This window comes from Eretmochelys imbricata, chromosome 7 (genome assembly GCF_965152235.1).
Source record: "Eretmochelys imbricata isolate rEreImb1 chromosome 7, rEreImb1.hap1, whole genome shotgun sequence".
Taxonomy (NCBI): Eukaryota; Metazoa; Chordata; order Testudines; family Cheloniidae; genus Eretmochelys; species Eretmochelys imbricata.
In genome coordinates this window covers 50057-69964 of record NC_135578.1, presented here as the reverse complement: position 1 = coordinate 69964, position 19908 = coordinate 50057, and the positions used below count along the sequence as shown (strand labels likewise).

Here is a 19908-nt window from a genome sequence, read left to right as displayed (position 1 = left end):
CTCACTTCATTGAATGCATCCAATGAAGTGAGCTGTAGCTCACGAAAGCTTATGCTCAAATAAATTTGTTAGTCTCTAAGGTGCCACAAGTACTCCTTTTCTTTCATTTTTAAAGGTGATCTGTAAAGGGGCAATAACTGAGATTGTGCCTTTGTTTGATTTTCTTCTGATGTGTTGTTTTGGAGAGGGACGAGACATTTATATTGCCTCCTTTTATATTAAAAATCCAGGTCCTGCCTAGCCTGGGGGATTTATGCTTTGTCTTTGTCTAGACTAGAGTTGATGGTCCTGTTATAATTTGAGCTAATAGATTGTAAATGCTAACTGTGTTGATAAAGTCTGCTGCAGTTTCCACGGTATGCATCTGATGAAGTGAGCTGTAGCTCACGAAAGCTCATGCTCAAATAAATTGGTTAGTCTCTAAGGTGCCACAAGGACTCCTTTTCTTTTTGTGTTGATAACTGAAGTTCTCCACAAATGTTTGTTCTGGGGCACAAAGTTTTGTGGTTTGCCTGAGGCTGAGCCAACATGTCCTGATACTTTGCAAGTCTAGATTAGCATTTACAGTCACTTAACAAGGAATTGGCAATCAATTACAACAAGAGGACAAATGCCAGTCCAGACAAAGCCTATGATAACAGGAGAACTAGTGAAATGATAACATCATTCACAAGACTCAAGAGACAAAAAATTGAGCAAAGGAAAGGGGAAGGGATTTTAAATCACATTTTGCAAAACTCTGTTTTGTCTAATTTTGTCAACACCTATTTAACTTCAGTGCCAAATGAGTATTTTGGATAAAGGATGCATGGGTGCAAGGGAGAGATGAGAGAGACAAATTTGCTCCCAGATTTTTACTATTGTGGGGGGCCAGGACAGTCATCCCCCGCTTCCTCCCCTAAATGGCACCCTGAGGACAGACACTTCCCCACCTACGCAGAGCAGCTTGGCACTGGCAGAAATGCAGGAAGGGAGTGGCAGTGACTCTGCATGTCCCTCCACCACCAAACTGTGCCCATGGTGGACTCCCCTCCCCCTCTCCTGACACTGCAGCATGCCCGCCCACCTCCAGCTAGGCTCCCGTTGCCTGAAACAGGACTCATCTAGTGCTGCCTGCAGTTGGAGCCCTTGCCCAGGAGATATAGGTAGAAGGCGGGGTGACCAAGGTGAGCAGGGTCTCACCGCTGCTGATCAGGCTGGGCTTCTGCAGAGCAGAGGGAACCCTGCGCTCCTCCCCTCGCCCAACACTAACCCTGGCTGGAGCAGCTTCCTGAGGCTGCTGGAGGAGGGGCTGCACCCCCCACCCAGGGCTGAAGCAGGACTGGGTCAGCCTTTGCTACAGCAAGCCCAGGGGCTACAAAAGTTGAACAGCTCATAGGTGATTAACACAGCCATCTATTAGCTGATCGGTGGGGACCGGGCTGCTCAGGAACTACTGATCCCTGGCTGGGGCTGCAGCTCTATAGCTGGTGGGTGCTAAGCACCCGCTAATTTTTTTCCCCTGGAGCAGCCATGGAGTCCAGCACCGATGATGCCGAGAGAAGCACTATTCTGTCTCCATAGCTGTGTCTACACTAGGGGATTTGCCAGCATAGCAATGTTACCAAGAGTGGTTTTTTCCCCACACCCCTGACTTACAAAGCAATGCCAGCAAAACTTTATAGGGCAGCCAGTGATGGATAAGAGCTGCAGGGAAAGCATGGGATAGACTTGAATCACCAAAAGGGGATGCAACAGTCATATGCCAGTCTCAATCACGTTTGTATACCTGTCCCTGTCCTCTCATTATTTGGTTATCTGACATCTATTTAGGCTGTAAACTCTTTGGGACTGGGAACAGTCTATAATTAGGCAGCTAAAGCATCAAGCATGCTTTTGAGACACTATATAATTAGTAATAGAAGTGAGTCAATAAGTTACCAAAAATATTTTAATTGCACCCTCAAGCTGTACACACACCTTGAATGGATAATCGCAGGATCATTTTCCTGTAACCTTCATCCTTCCTTGGACATCCCATCCCTATTGTTTGTCACTTCCACTCATTGTACCATATTTAAAATTTACATAAAAATCTTCATGGTAGACATTTTTATTTGTTTGATAAATTGCCCAGCAGAGTTTTGGGTATGGACAAATTGAAAAATCAATAAGGTAAGTAATAAGCTTGAATGAGGGAGAATTATATATGGAAACCAAAGGGTATAAACACAAATAATGAAAAGTTTAAAAAAAAAAATCAATCTGAACATGAGGAACAGTCTCAGAGTAAACTCTACAGGATTGCAGAATAAACTAGAAAAGATGATGGCAGAAGAATCGACCAAAATGAAGTTGTGGAACTCCCATTGCTTGAGACATTTAAACTTGACTGTACAAAGTGCTAGACAGAAAAAAAAATAATGCAAAAAGTAAACCTGCCTGGGGGGAAGGACTAAATGTTCAAATGTGTTTTCCATTTCTATGAATTATGGAGAAAGCAAGATTAGAAACTGTTAATACAGATTTTTAACTAGCACTAACTCCCAGTGTTTAGAGTACAAATGTAATTTTATTAACATAGGAAATTATGTTTCTCTCCATTGGAGACTAATTTCCTTTCAATAAAAGGTATAGCACGGGAAGAGTAACAGCAAACACAGTGCAGGTTAGTGCAGTGCTAAAGATTGAACTTCTTTTGATTTGTGTTTCCAGTCGCCGCTCTGCATCACACAATTCTAGAATCACATCCTGCATGGCTAAGGCCTGACCCTTTACCTCAGCTGAAGAGCCAAGCACCATTCTTTCCACAGGTCTAGAATGAACTGCATGTTTAACATTTTGTACCTCAGCAGTCATTTGTCCTAAACTTTTTTCCAGGGTGCTAAGCTGCTGTTGTAAACTCCCCATGCAGGAACTGACTTGTTTAGAGTAGTTTAGATGTTCTTTCAAAGAAACTAAAAGAGGGTCTGTTTTTAATGATGCAGTCGTGCCTTCTTTAGCTAAGGAAACATCCTCTTTCATTTCCTGTGATGTCCCAGCCCCAGCTTCCAACATGTTCCTCAGGGTCACAATGAGGTCACTGAGATCCTTCTGTTGTATGTAGTGGTTTGACGCCTGTTCTTTGATAGCCTCCTGTAAGCTTATCGGTCCCTTCTGTGCTTCAAGAACTAAGGCTTTTAATTCTTGCAGCCTTACTCGGTTAATATAGGTGGAACCAAGGACACCGATAATAGCTCCCAGTACAGAACCAATAATGGACCAGTTCTTTGTTTTTTCTGCTCTTGTTCTCTCTTTTTCATGGCTTTCCCTCACAGCTGCAGAGAAGAGAGAGAACTTTTCCCGCTCAGATTCCTCTGCACTTACATAGGCAGTTCGGTACCTCTTCTCCTCCTGCAAAAAAACATGACATATTGAATAAGATGTGATGTGTAATTATAAAAGCACATTGAAGTCTACATCTACGAATTAAATACTTGGTTTGGGGTATACATACCTTTTTCTCTATGCACGGAACTATAGTGGAATTTAATATACCTCAGCTGTGTCCCGGAATCATTTCTATCTCAGAAATGTCTTATTTTAGTGTCAGATTTCCTTAGTCAAATCTAGTTATCACAATCTGAGATGTAATTTCCAGTGAAAATTAAAGACTAAAAATGATGATCAAGAATTACACTTTAAGCTTTGCTGTGCAGAGATTTGTCACATATAGGTCTGTCCTTGGTATCTTCCTCTTCTCCCTTTACAATCTACCTGTGAGTCATCTTATGTGCCCCCATTACTTTAAATTACCATCTTTACACCAATGACTCACAAATCTACCTTTCCACTCTTGATGTCTGTCTCCATTCATCCATGCATCTCAGTCTGTTCCTCTGATGACACCTCCTGGATGTCTCAAGCAATCTGAAAGTAATGCAGCCAAACCCACACTGCATTTTCCTCCAAAGTTCTCTCTACTTACCTTCATTCTGTCAACACTGACACCATCATCTTTTCCTGTCAAATATAGCGGACCCTGTGCGGGGGATTTGGGATCCATGCGCGGTACCTCGTTAACGCAGGGACCACATTATAGCGGGAACCATGTTAAAATGAATTGCAATTAAAGTAATTAAATTTGGGATCCATGGCCGTGACTGCGTTATATGTGAATTCGTGCTATATAGAGGCGCGTTCTAGCGAGGGTCCGGTGTAGTACCATAACCTGAGAGTCCTCTTCCAGTTCTTCATCTCTCACCCAAAACACCCAGGCTTGGTCTGTATCTTGACCAGAACATTTTTTGAGAGTCCATTCTCTTTTCTTTTTTCTACATTGCTAAAACTTGTCCAGGCCTGCATCTCCCAAATCTGGATTACCAAAATTGCCTCCTCTCTGGCCTTCCATGATACACTGTCTGACTCAAACTCACCCATCTACGTTGCCTGACCCAAACAAAACACAGCTAATTGATCTTTCTTGATCTTCACTGACTACAATCACTTAATCTCCCTTTGAATCACTCCACTTGCTTCCCCTCTTCCATTATATCAAGTTCCAATGTTTTCTCCTCACCAGCAAGCCCTTCACAGCTCTGTCCCTCAGTACTTAACCACTGCTGTTTTCTTACTGCTTTACCCTGTAGCCCACTTACAATCCTAGATTCAACCACCCATGCTTCTCAAACAAGAATCTGCAAACTTTCTTCTACTCTTCTACATTTTTATGGCTGACTTAGAACAACGCTTCCTCAGCTCTCGTCCCCTAACGCCCCTACTCTACTTGCGCTATATTGATGACATCTTCATCTGGACCCATGGAAAAGAAGCCCTTGAGGAATTCCACCATGATTTCAACAATTTCCATCCCACCATCAACCTCACCCTGGTCCAATCCACACAAGAGATCCACTTCCTGGACACTACAGTGCTAATAAACGATGGTCACATAAACACCACCCTATACCGGAAACCTACTGACCGCTATTCCTACCTACATGCCTCCAGCTTTCACCCTGACCACACCAGACCACACGATCCATTGTCTACAGCCAAGCTCTGCGATACAACCGCATTTGCTCCAACCCCTCAGACAGAGACAAACACCTACGAGATCTCTATCAAGCATTCTTACAACTACAATACACACCTGCGGAAGTGAAGAAACAGATTGATAGAGCCAGAAGAGTTCCCAGAAGTAACCTACTACAGGACAGGCCTAACAAAGAAAATAACAGAACGCCACTAGCCGTCACCTTCAGCCCCCAACTAAAACTCCTCCAACGCATTATTAAGGATCTACAACCTATCCTGAAGGATGACCCAACACTCTCACAAATCTTGGGAGACAGCCCCCCAACCTGAAGCAAATACTCACAAGCAACCACATACCACACAACAGAACCACTAACCCAGGAACCTATCCTTGCAACAAAGCCCGTTACCAACTGTGCCCACATATCTATTCAGGGGACACCATCACAGGGCCTAATAACATCAGCCACACTATCAGAGGCTCGTTCACCTGCACATCTACCAATGTGATATATGCCATCATGTGCCAGCAATGCCCCTCTGCCATGTACATTGGTCAAACTGGACAGTCTCTACGTAAAAGAATAAATGGACACAAATCAGATGTCAAGAATTATAATATTCATAAACCAGTCGGAGAACACTTCAATCTCTCTGGTCACGCGATTACAGACATGAAAGTTGCGATATTACAACAGAAAAACTTTAAAACCAGACTCCAGCGAGAGACTGTTGAATTGGAATTCATTTGCAAATTGGATACAATTAACTTAGGCTTGAATAGAGACTGGGAGTGGCTAAGTCATTATGCAAGGTAACCTATTTCCCCTTGTTTTTTCCTACCCCCGCCCCTGTTCCTCAGACATTCTTGTTAAACCCTGGATTTGTGCTGGAAATGGCCCAACTTGATTATCATACATATTGTAAGGAGAGTGATCACTTTAAATAAGCTATTACCAGCAGGAGAGTGGGGTAGGGGGAGAGAAAACCTTTTGTAGTGGTAAACACCCATTTTTTCATGGTTTGTATGTATAAGAACTTCTTCTGTATTTTCCACAGTATGCATCCGATGAAGTGAGCTGTAGCTCACGAAAGCTTATGCTCAAATAAATTGGTTAGTCTCTAAGGTGCCACAAGTACTCCTTTTCTTTCTTCTACTCTGTTTCTTACACATAGATTGATAAATTTTAATCCCAGAAGGGACCATTATGATAATCTAGTCTGATACTCTGTATAGCACAGGCCAGAGAACTTCAACAAAATAATTCTTACAGCAGATCTTTTAGAAAAACATCCAATCTTGTTTTAAAAATTGTCCATGATGGAGAATCCATCATGATCCTTGGTAAATTGTTCCCTTAGTTAATTACTCTCACCATTAAAAATGTATGCCTTATTTCTAGTCTGAATTTGTCTAGCTTCAATTTCTAGCCACTGGATCGTGTTATAGCTTTCTCTGCTATATTGAAGAGCCCATTATTAAGTATTTGTTCCCTACGTAGGTTCTTATAGACAATCAGGTCACCCTTAACCTGCTCTTTGTTAAAATAAATAGATTAAGCTCCTTGAGTCTATCACTATAAGACATGTTTTCTAATCCTTTAATCTCTCTCATGACTCTTCTCTGAACCCTGTCCAATTTACCAACATCCTTCTTGAATTGTGGGCATCAGAACTGCACACAGTATTCCAGCAGTGGTCACACCAAAGCCACATACAGATGTAAAATAACCTCTCTATTCCTGCTTGAGATTCCCCTGTTATGCTTCCCAGAATCACATTAGCTCTTTTGGCCACAGCTTTGCACTGGGAGCTCATGTTCAGCTTATTAGCCCACCATGAACCCCAAATCTTTTTCAGAGTCACAGCTTACCAGGATAGAGCCCTCCATCCTGTAAGTATGGCCTACATTCTTTGTTTCTAGAGGTATATATTTACATTTAGTTATACTAAAATGCATAATGTTTGCTTGTGCCCATTTTGCCAAGTGATCCAGATCATTCTCAATCAGTGACCTGTCCTCTTCATTATTTGCCACTCCCCCAATTTTTATGTCATCTGCAAACTTTATCAGCAATGATTTTATGTTTTCTTCCAATTTATTGATAAAGATGTTAAATAGCGTAGGGCCAAGAACCAGTCCATGCAGGACCCCACTAGAAATAGACTCGCTCAGTGATGATTCCCTGTTTACAGTTACATTTTCAGATCTATCCGTTCACCAGTTTTTAATCCATTTAATGTGTGCCATGTTAATTTTATATCATTCCAGTCTTTATTCAAAAAGTCAAATGCCTTAGAGAAGTCAAAGTATATTATGTCAACACTATTACCTTTATCAAACTTGTAATTTCATAATGTAAAACAAATATGAAGATAGCTTGACAGGATCTATTTTCCATAAATCCATGTTGATTTTCATTTATTAAATTATCCTCCTTTAGGTTCTTTATTAATTGAGTCCTATATCAGATGCTTCATTATCTTGCCAAGGATTGACATCATGCTGACAGGCCTATAATTACCCAGGTCATCCTATTTACCCTTTTTAAAAATTGTCACATTAGCTTTCTTCCAGTCATCTGAAACTTCCCCAGTGCACCAAGATTTATTGAAAATCAGCATTAATGGACCAGCGAGCTCCTCAGCAAGCTCTTCTAAAACTTTTGGATGCAAATTATCTGGAACTGCTGATTTAAAATTATCTAACTTTAGTAGCTTCTGTTTTACATCCTCCATAAATACTAGTAGAATGGAAGGAGTGTTATCACCAGATGACAAGATTGCATCATCTGCTTTTACCCAAATACAGAAAAGGAATATTTATTGAACACTTCTGCCTTTTCTGCATTATGATTGATAACTCTACCATTTTCATCTATTAATAGAACACTATCATTGTCAGGATTCCTTTTGTTCCCAATATAATTTAACAAACTCCTCTTTATTATCCTTAACTCTGCTGGCCATAGATTTCTCCTTGTGTCCCTTGGCTTCTCTTATCAATTTTCATACATACATCTCTCTCGAGACAGACAGACAGACACACAGCTCCCTTCACGTCCCCTCTAAACCAGGTTGGTTTTTTAACCAGCACAGCTTTCTTCCTCAGTTGTGGGATTGAGGCTTTTTGGGCATCTAGTAAGGTGTTCTTCGATGATGTCCAATAATCATTCAGATTTTTCTAATTAAATTCTGCCTCCCAGTTGATTTAGCTCATAACTGTTTTCAGCTTTGTGAAATTGTATATTACTGGTCTGGAATTTATTCTGCTTGCACATTATAAATGTAATCAGGATCACTTGTACCTAAATTACCATTAACTTCTAATTCTGTGATAAGTTCCTCTTTATCTATTAGGATAAGGTCTAATATAGTGTTCCCGTGTTGGCGGCAACACTTGTGGAGTTAGGAAATTGTCATCTATAATGTTTTGAAATTCCGAGGATGTTTTAGTACAGGCAGCATGAGACCTTCAGCATATGTCACTCAAATTGAAGTGGATGGAAAGCCCTCCCTAAACACACCCATAAGATTACTACCCTCTCCTTCATATTCCTTTTCAAAACCCATTTCTGCTATGTGGCCTACAAGTCACCCAACATTTAATGACTAGGCTAAAGGTCTACATTTATGCTATAAAAAAGTTCATGCAATAAAAAAGTTATAACATTTTAAATGCATATACACATTTGGAATATTTGATTATCTCCTTCTTCCCCAGCCTACATATATCCCTAGTCTTCCTAGGCTGTGAGCTCCATGTCAGCCTTTGTATTTGTACAACATCTAGCACTGAGAAGCCCTAATCCTAACTGCGGCTTCTGGGTACTACAATAATGTGATCTGTAAATGAAATACAAAAAAATTCCTTACGTTAAAAGGGAAAGGATAAAGTTTCAGAGTCAAGCAATCAGAAGTTAAACACCAGAACCTTAATTTGGCCCCATAAAGAGGCACACACCTCTTGAGCACCTCATATTGTCTCAGTGGTATACCACAGTCCATTTCTCATCCTTGGAACCCCTTGTAGGCTGCCAGCTAAACTGAGCAGTTCTTCAGTGGCCAGGCCCTCTGGCAAGTCACAAAAGCCAAATGAACTCCTTCTGGAGTATTAAAGAGTTCAATAATTAAACAGTCTATTTGCCCTCACTGAGGTCTTCAGCCCCAGCTCTGAGCCCTTTAAAATCAGCCCTTTGTTCAGACTCTCAAATAAGGCTTGTCCCCTTCTTAAGGTTTACACCGGGGCCAGTAGGGGAACCTAGGCCTGTCTACTACTCCAGGTTCCAAACCAGGGACCAGCTGACACATACTACTTGATTCAATTTGTTGCTGCTTCTTCCCTGGGCCTCTTCCTACCTGGTCCTTTTAGTTTCACCCTTATCTCAGGATTAAGGTTCTTACATCCCCTCTCTCTCTTTGCAAACGCAGATCTTCAAAATGCAGTCAGAAAGCAAAACTCTGGCTTTCCCTCAAGTTCCTTTGGCCAGAGAAGAGCACCATTCCTTGCCCTTCTGGTGTCAGCCTGGAACAGAACTGCTAAGGCCCTGCAACTCCTTTTATCTGAACCTGCTGAGCGACTGGCTGTCGCTAGCCCTTCTAGCCCTTGAAGGACCAGTTCTCTCGAGCTTTCAAGACAGCTGCTTCAGTGAATTCTCTCTAAGCAGGCCTGGAGGACTCAACTTTGTTGCTTTTTTCCTTCAACCTCACTGCTTCCTGGGGGTGTAGCAGAGCAATAGTGCCTCCAGTAGGGGCCACAAAGACCTGGTACACCCTGACACAGGCCCCCTAGTATAAGATTCTCTACCAGAGCTCTACCTCATTCTGTGCCCAGGAAGGACACAGGTCAGCAAATGAAGGAAAGTGTTTAATATTTCTTTTTAAATTCAATACTTTCTCTGCTGAATACAAAATTATTAATTTACTCACAGACCTTTCTCTGTTATCACCATATATCGGAATATGAGAAATATAGAGTTTTTTTTCACATCTTTGTGAGATGGGGAGGTATTATTAGCACCATGCAACAAAAAGGGAATTTAGGCAAAAAAGGATTAAGGCCAAATTTGCATGGACACTCAGTAAATGGATGCACAACTTGAAAATAATAATAGTACCTAGCTCTTATATAGTGCTTTTCATCCATGGGTCTCAAAGAGCTTTATAAAAGAAAGGAAGTATCATTATACCATTTTACAGACAGGGAAACTGAGTTGGAGAGATGAACTGACTTGTCCAGCAGGCCAATGGCAGAGCTGGGAGTGGAATCCAGGTCTCCTAAATCCCAGTCCAGTATTCTATCCGCTAGGACACACTGCCATATTTGAGGCAATTTGGACCAATTTTTCAGAAGTGATGGGCATCCATGGCACCCAGTAACTTCAGTTGCATTTGTGAATGCTCAACAATTCTAAAAACAAGGCTGACAGTTTGAAGCTAGGCACCCAATCATTGATGCATCTAAAATTAGTGGATACTTATGCAATTTTGGCCTTTAATCTTTCTATGAGGCATAATCTTTCTATAGTATTTCCAGATAATACTATAAACTAGTGGATTAGATTTAAATCTGGAAGTCAGGGGACTGGTTCCAGCACCAACTTGCTATGAAACCTTGGATGACTCACTTGCTCTTCTGGAGCATGCGTTTCACTATCTGTAAAACAGAGATAACAACAACAACAACAACTGCAAACATTCAGGTCTAAGTGACTTGCCTAGCATGTCACAGGAAGTCTGCAGCAGATCCAGGCATACTGACGTGCAATTAACTGCCTTAGATACAATATCATTCTTTCTTCTTACAGTCCCCTTCCTTATTCACTACAAACCTTCCAACTTTGGCAGCAAATGAGGCAGGGGACCTACAGACAATAGCTACAGACTCATTCAATACACTACCCTGAATCATTCACTGAGCACTGTCCACTCTGAGCATGAAATGAAGAAGTGGACCTGTGAAAAAATTGTATGTGATCACCAAATCATAGGGTTAGAAGGGACTGCAAATGCATCTGGTCTAACCCCCTGCCAAGATGCAGGATCACATAATTAAAATCTTTATCATAATGCACATGCACATGGGGGAAGAAGTAACCTTGACTATAATATTTCCTAACTTTTGAGTGCCTGGCTTTTCAACCTTAAGATTCTTTTAAGATTGCATGTGAGGTATGGTACCACACACTGAACGAAGATTCTCCAAGCACCATCCATGATGTGCACTGAATAAAGCAAGAGTCCTGTGAAAAAATAGTATGTGATCATATAACTAAAGACTGTATCATTGTGCATATGCACAAGGGGGCAAATATAGGCTGGCAAAGACAACCTTAAATATAGCATTTCCTAATATTTCAGTGACTTTGCAACCTAAATAACTTTTAAATCATCGCTTTTGTATATATTTTTATATAAACACACAGGATTATTAAAATCCTTCCAAGTCTAAATAAAGCTCTAATACCTATCCTAAAGTCTCAAAAGAAATAAACTCCAAATAAAAAGTTACTAATTTAACCAGATTTCATCTTGAAACTCAACCATACTATGCATTTCTGATGCTTCAGCTTTTACAACTGTCTCCTAGATTCCCTCCATTCCACTGAAACAGTCCCCAGTAAAGTAATTGTAATGACTGCCTGTGACCCAAGAACTTCTTAATGCCAACTGAGAAGGAGGTGCAGAGGGGTTACAGGCCTCACATGGGTCTGGTGTATACATTTTAGTTCACCAGAGAGTATCATGTGAGGTCTGTGTCACTCTGGTCATCAAAATCATTGTGAAATGTATATATAAATACTATGTAAGGAGTTATGTATACATACTGAAAATATGTTCTTTAAAAGTCTGTAGGTACAGGTCACCACCAAAGGTGAAAAGTGGTTTTCTGTCAGATGTTTATTCATCTATCTGTTCACAAGTAAACTGAGTATTGCCTCAATCACAATGGGCTTCTTACCACCAGTCTGAGCTGAATGCTGATGAAGGATTGTGAGGCCTTCGGAGAAAAAAAAAAATCTAAAAGGAAGAGAAAAGCAATGGGGGGTTGGGGGGAGAACCCTATTTGGTGGGCACACTTCAAAAGTTTTCTTAACTATATTTGGGGGCAGAGAAGACTCCCAAGCACCCTTCACTGAGAAAGTATAAAAATAGCAGTTTTGCTTCATGAATAAGGGGTCTCCGCTAGTCTAGGCTGAAAACACTGAAGAGAACTTTGGGTGAGATAAAACTCCTTTAGACAGGAGGTTAACCTCCATCTGCTCTGCTTCTTTCTGCAGACCTGAAGAAGAGCTCTGCATAGCTCAAAAACTTGTAACTTCCATCAACAGAAGTTGGTCCAGTAAGAGATATTAGCTTCCCTACTTTCTCTCTCATATATTGCATACCCATACAGCTACAACAAAACTGCAAACAGGAAGTTAACCTTTTAAATTTAGTCTCTAGAAAGTGTTAAGATTTCATCTCATATATAGCCATTTGTTCCCAATATTCTTACTCACTATTACTAGAATCTTGGACAATAAACTTATTCTTTATTCATTATAAACATATCTAAGTTCTGTGGTGTTAGCACAAGGTGGCGGTCCAGAGCTGAATCTTACAAGCTGGTGTGTTTTGTTCCTTTAAGAACATTGGGCGTGGTAATATTGTGAGTATTCCGTGAGTAAGAGGTTGGTGCTGCAGGGAATTCTCCAAGGACTCACAGGTGTGTGCCTATTGCTATCTATACAGAGAAAGTGAGGCTTGCAAAGGTCTGGAAAGTAGTGCTTGTGTTGCCAGAAGCTGGTGCACTGAGGGAGCTGATTCACAGCAGGCACAGACACAACTGCCTCATGCTAAGGGCAGGTGGTGATGGGGTACCTCAGAAACCTGGGTATCCCTGAGGAGCATCACACCACCTGCTCAATACAACCAAAGATCTCTCTTCTCTAATTATTCTCCTTGACTCCTTTCCACATAGTGAATCTCCCCTTTCTTACTGAAGCCTCTGTCTTCTGTGAGCTTCTGTGACTCTGTCCTCTCTTGGTTCTCTTCTCCATTGCAGCTGACTGCTTTTTTTCCAATGGTGGTTTCAGTGCATCCTCATCCTCTTCTTTCCCTTCTCTAGGCATCACTAGATTCCTCTCTTGGGTCTGTTCTTGGTCTCCTCATTTTCTTTCCCTGTACTTCTCCCTGATCATCATGCAAAGTATGGATGGTCTAAACTCAGCACGAAGACTTGGGAGCACTGGAGCTGCCAAGCTCATTTCTTCACTTTGTCCATGATCCTTCTCTTGGAGTGCAAGAGTGAGAGCATGTGTACAGAACTGTTAATACATCCCTGTCACAGGGTTCAAGATGCAATCCAGACCAGTGAGGGGTTGTATCACTTCTCACCCTATAACCCTGAGTGCCTCACAATCCTTTGCTATTATAGCTCTCTGCCTGGGATGCTCACAATAAGCAATAAGTATGCAGCTTACACCATGAGTATCTGTGTGCTATGCAGCCAGTCCTGGTTCACCAACTGTAACCCACAACCCCACTTTGGCTTCAACCAGCCTTGGTTACAACCAGCAAGGTGACCCCAACACACTTCCAGTCCTGACGTTCCACAAAACTATGTGCCTTGAAGTGTCCAGCCCTCTCTTGGGCACTTCAGAGGAAATAATAAGGTGTGTTGGTCCTTTAAAGAAACAAAACACAGGGGACTGGACTAGATGACCTCTTGAGGTCCCTTCCAGTCCTATGATTCTATGACAAGCATATTATAACTTATTAACTTAACTGTGGTAAATACACCCTTCCCTTCAAACACAGCATTGAGCTGGTTTATAATAGAATAAAAATAAAACAAATTTATTAACAAAATATACATAGGATTAAGTGAGTTCAAGTATAAGGAATGAAGATAAAAAAAAGTTACAAGTAAAAACAGAATATGCTTTCTAGTGACTAAGACTTAAACTACAGTTTTTGTTCAAAGTAGATTTCTTACCAATCTTTTTTTCCCCGCCTGCCATCGATGACTCTCTCTCAGGCAGAACCTTCCACAGAAGCACAAAGGACTGGTTTTCCTTGTCTTTCTAGGAAAGATCTTTGCCTATGCAGGTGTCTCACCTATATGCAGTTTCCAGAGACTTCAAACCCCGCGCCCCCCCAGCTGAAGGGCCCATCTTTCTCAGCTTGCAAGAGTTCTGCTCCCTTATGTGTGCCTAGTGACGGATGCCAAAGACGGCTTCTGTCCTTGCTTATATCTTGCAAAGTTAATTGACCTTGTTTCAAGAAGCAGGATGACCTCATGTTGTTCTTCCCTTCCTGTGGGCTTCCCATCCCCTTGCTGATAACTATGTAAACAGGTCTTCCATTGTTTTTAGTCACACCTTGCTTAATCTCATTGGAGACAGGGAGATAGGTGCTTCCCTCCTATATGGGAGGGAACCATTTCCTTCTTGGCTTGGTCACAGACTGTAAAGCATAATATTAATGGGTATCCATAGCGCCTTATGTAGTGTTAATGCAGACAATTCACAACATCAATCACCAGTGTGTCATTAGGTTCCAGAAAAGACCTTACTTGATACACTTTTATAATACAGTAATATTGTATACAAGCAGTTGATTCAATTGCCTTTCACTTAGGGTTCAGCCCCCATGTCTTTACAGACCAGTAAACCTTTGCAATGTATTCTTTTAAAAGTAAAACTCAGTCCAAGCTACTTTCTCTCGCTGCGGTTTAGATGCCATGCTGTCTCCTTCCCCACCTGTTAGCTTGATATCTTTGTTTACCAAATTTGTAATTAGACCTTCATTGTCTCTGCCTGATGACTGGGCTGGACAGAGAAGCAAATACATATTTCCTTTGTCTAAGGGAGCCTGTGCTTATGCATTGCTCGCCAAACACATTTTAAGAATATAATTCTAGCACATATTTATAATTGTTTGTACATCCCTGTGCATGCACCATACAAGAATATTAATGAATGAGTTATTAATTTTCCAGTGATATATTTTACATGACAACTTTTAGATACATATTATAAGTACAGTGAGTTGGGGTACATTGAATTGGTCACTCCTTACCTGATACCAGTGAGTTCCTTCCCCTTTGGCACTGGGATGCTCTTAGGGTTGTAATTCCCCCACCACATAAAGAGATGGAGAAGTAGAGCTAGGTTACATATGAACAAGGAGAAAGCTATAGAGATACCCACTTTCCTTGTCAGAGGATGGAGGGAAATGGAAGAAAGAGTGGAAAGCCTCCAACAATATCTTCCCCTGTCAAGATACTTCATTGATGCTCTATGTTTTACCACATCAATTCACATTCTTTGTGTTGGCCTTTAAGAATCTGCACAGCTATACTTCTGTTTTCTTATATTTCTTCTTTTATGCACTATGCTTTGCGATTCATATCTCCTTGATACTCCCTTTGTCTCCTTCTCCATCCCCCACCCCAATAATCCCACGTCCCAGCAGCCAAGACAGTGTAAAAGAGGGTAGAAAGACCCCTTCCCAGCAACCAGGGCAGAGAGGAGGACAAGAGAGAAAAGTAGATTGAGCAGAGTCCATCTACATGCCAGCAGATAGGAAAAGAGAGAGAGAAAACTTTGTCTTTAAATTGCCCTGACATATTTCCAGCCCAAGTGATACAGATACTTTTACATATGGCAATTGACCTCCAACAGCACAAGCATAGACAAGCATTACATGGACAAGCATAGCCTACAAAAATAAATAAATACTACTCTTTACACAGATAAAGCAACTCTGTGGCTTTAGTATTATTCAGATTTATACATCTGTGTAATGGGGTGCAAAGATATTATCAGTAAATCTGAAGTTAACTTCCACACAACTTTCCCTTCTCTTTACATAGGTGCTGAGAAGGGAGGACTATAAATATGGCTTGCCTGGGAGGCAGAGGCAAGAGAAAACCTTCAAAAACGGAGAGTTCCACCCCCAGGGCTAGAAAGACTTTGCTGAACCTCTTACCTGGGGAACTGTATTGTTAACATTCCGATTATATTACATTATTTTAAGTTTTTTGCTGGGGGAGGGGGGCGAAGAGAAGGTTGTTACAAGCACTAACCCTTGAGGCAGAGACTTGGCTGACTATAAGTGTTTTTTCTCCTGTGTCATTCCATAATCTTACAGTCCCTTTCATGCATACTGTTGGAAACTCTACACCCACTAGAGTGTTTTCACATAAGGGCCTCCAGCTTCACATGTTGCTGTTTCCTCTCTGAAACCCAACATGTCCAAAGCTAATGTACTCAATGCTTTTTTTGCCTCTGTCTTCACGAACAAGGTCAGCTCCCAGACTGCTGCGCTGAGCATCACAACATGGGGAGTAGATGGCCAGCCCTCTCTGGAGAAAGAGGTGGTTAGGGACTATTTAGAAAAGCTGGACGTGCACAAGTCCATGGGGCCGGACGAGTTGCATCCGAGAGTGCTAAAGGAATTGGCAGCTGTGATTGCAGAGCCATTGGCCATTATCTTTGAAAACTCGTGACGAACAGGGGAAGTCCCAGATGACTGGAAAAAGGCTAATGTAGTGCCCATCTTTAAAAAAGGGAAGAAGGAGGATCCTGGGAACTACAGGCCAGTCAGCCTCACCTCAGCCCCCGGAAAAATCATGGAGCAGGTCCTCAAAGAATCAATCCTGAAGCACTTACATGAGAGGAAAGTGATCAGGAACAGTCAGCATGGATTCACCAAGGGAAGGTCATGCCTGACTAATCTAATCGCCTTCTATGATGAGATTACTGGTTCTGCAGATGAAGGGAAAGCAGTGGATGTATTGTTTCTTGACTTTAGCAAAGCTTTTGACACGGTCTCCTACAGTATTCTTGTCAGCAAGTTAAAGAAGTGTGGGTTGGATGAATGCACTATAAGGTGGGTAGAAAGTTGGCTAGATTGTCGGGCTCAACGGGTAGTGATCAATGGCTCCATGTCTAGTTGGCAGCCGGTGTCAAGTGGAGTGCCCCAGGGGTCGGTCCTGGGGCCGGTTTTGTTCAATATCTTCATAAATGATCTGGAGGATGGTGTGGATTGCACTCTCAGAAAATTTGAGGACGATACTAAACTAGGAGGAGTGGTAGATACGCTGGAGGGTAGGGATAGGATACAGAGGGACCTAGACAAATTAGAGGATTGGGCCAAAAGAAATCTGATGAGGTTCAATAAGGATAAGTGCAGGGTCCTGCACTTAGGATGGAAGAACCCAATGCACAGCTACAGACTAGGGACCGAATGGCTAGGCAGCAGTTCTGCGGAAAAGGACCTAGGGGTGACAGTGGACGAGAAGCTGGATATGAGTCAGCAGTGTGCCCTTGTTGCCAAGAAGGCCAATGGCATTTTGGGATGTATAAGTAGGGGCATAGCGAGCAGATTGAGGGACGTGATCGTTCCCCTCTATTCGACATTGGTGAGGCCTCATCTGGAGTAGTGTCCAGTTTTGGGCCCCACACTACAAGAAGGATGTGGATAAATTGGAGAGAGTCCAGCGAAGGGCAACAAAAATGATTAGGGGTCTGGAACACATGACTTATGAGGAGAGGCTGAGGGAACTGGGATTGTTTAGTCTGCAGAAGAGAAGAATGAGGGGGGATTTGATAGCTGCTTTCAACTACCTGAGAGGTGGTTCCAGAGAGGATGGTTCTAGACTATTCTCAGTGGTAGAAGAGGACAGGACAAGGAGTAATGGTCTCAAGTTGCAGTGGGGGAGGTTTAGGTTGGATATTAGGAAAAACTTTTTCACTAGGAGGGTGGTGAAACGCTGGAATGCGTTACCTAGGGAGGTGGTAGAATCTCCTTCCTTAGAAGTTATTAAGGTCAGGCTTAACAAAGCCCTGGCTGGGATGATTTAATTGGGGATTGGTCCTGCTTTGAGCAGGGGGTTGGACTAGATGACCTCCTGAGGTCCCTTCCAACCCGATATGCTATGATTCTATGGATAACCCATGTTTGTCCATATCCATGGTCTCCCAAATCTGATTGAGGGATGCAATTCATCTTTTGGTTCTGGTGGGAGGGACTGCAAATTTTGGGGGTCCACGCCTCTGCTCTGCATAACATCCTCAGATCAATGGTCAAACACAGAAAGTAAACCAAATCTTGGAATAGTATCTATGATGCTACACCAACTATCATTGGGATGACTGGTCCTCACTATTACCATAAGCAGAAAAAGCTTCCACAGGTCAGAGCCCTTTCTTTGCAAACTACAAGTTCCACACAAAGTTACCTGTATCCTCCTCCTATCCAGCAGCATCAGATTAGATTCAACAGATCAATCAGACTCAGGAGAGACTGAAAGGCCATCTTGAAAAAGCACAACTGGATTATAAAAGGCATGCAGACCAGCACAGTCAACCAAGACTCCCTTATTCAGTAGGGGATCAGGTACAGCTCTCAACAAAACATCTTTGTACAGACAGACTTTCCTGCAAACTAGTTCCTGGGTCCCTATCGAATCTGATGACAGATCAACCCAGTCACTTTTGAGCTCCACCTGCCTCAACCCTCAGGATCCATCTGCTTTTCCATGTTTCAATGCTAAAACATATGCAGAAAACCCCTTCCCTCAGTGGGAGCAACCATCTCCTCCACTGGTATGCACGCAAGGCCATGAAAGTATATCACTGAAGAGGTCCTTGATTCCAAGTTTAAGTGGGACAAATTCTGGTATCTATTCAACTGGGAAGGGTATGGCCCAAAGGTGCATACATAGGAACTGGCAGAAAACATTCATGCCTCTATTCAAGGTGTTCCACAAAAACCACAGAGAAACGCGGTTCAGCACCCCACCAGGATACCCCTAGGGGAGAGGATACTGTCGTGACCCCCTGGGTCTTGAACCTGGGTCTGCTGGGTTCCCAGTTGACTGTCAGCTCCCCGCTCCCACCCAGCAGGTCACTACTAACTGATTGACCGAAGAGATGATGAAACCTGAAGCTAGATCTGGGTCCTGATTGGAGGAACACCAGAACCTCTGATTGGGTTTAAATAGGAAGCCCTGACCAAAGAGAGGCACAGGAAGTTGTCTGCACAACTGGGCTCTACCTGGCTGCTATATCGGACCCTGCCTTCTCAACTCACTCCCAAAAAAAAAAAAAAAAAAAAAAGTCACTAGAATTTTTACTGTAATCCAAAAGGAATTTTCCCCTTTAAATAAAAAACCAAAAACATCAAACAGAACAAATCAAAAACAAAAACATACATACATCACTTTCAGGAGAAAACAAAACAGAGTATTCTAACTCAAAAGGTGAAAGTTTCAGACCAGTTTTATTACTTTGCAGTTATACAGTATGTTACAAACAATGAGCCAGATTATCTGCCCTGCTGTGTGCAAAAGGGATGGAATCTTCCTCTAATTTCCCTGCTGAGGATACCAACACCATGGGGGAGTCCCCAGAAGAGAAAAAGACGACACAGCTAGCTCATAATCACCATTCCCTGTAGCCTGTTATGGGGGGGAGCGGGTCCTATTGCGGACATGCAGAGGATGTGGCTAATGTACACTATGCTCCAGCTACGCTCAGCTGGAGAGTGTCACTTAGGGACCACTGCCAGCTAGCACAAACTAGAGTGGCATGTAAACTGCTCTAACTTGCACCAGGGACACGGCAAGAATCAGGAAGCTATAATCAGCTCCTTAACAGAGTCTCTTCTCTGCTGTATTCAGTCTAGGCTGAGTGCAGCATAGAATTTAGCTACTTCACAGATCTTGCCTTAACTGTCTATCCCACCCCAGCCCTCTTGCTAAATTCAAATTTACTATTCAATTTACTAGCACTAATTTGTTGATTAAGGAGGTAAGTAGTAAACTATTAATCTCAACATAAAAGATGATTAACTGTCAGACCATTAAGACTGTGTGTGTGTGCATGCATTCACTGAGGACGAAAATGTGTACAGTGAGAA

The 19908-nt window shown here is 42.2% G+C and overlaps 1 protein-coding gene across 2 annotated transcripts in view; it reads right to left on the bottom strand.

Moving 5' to 3' along the window:
* Positions 1-1916: 1916 nt before the first annotated feature.
* CCDC51 (coiled-coil domain containing 51) overlaps positions 1917-19908 on the bottom strand; it is a 33931-nt gene continuing 15939 nt past the window's right edge. For both annotated transcript variants that reach the window (XM_077821779.1, XM_077821778.1), the window contains exon 4: positions 1917-3372. In XM_077821779.1, the coding sequence (XP_077677905.1) occupies positions 2590-3372 (783 nt within the window). In that variant the 3' untranslated portion in view covers positions 1917-2589. The remainder of the gene's footprint in view (positions 3373-19908) is intronic.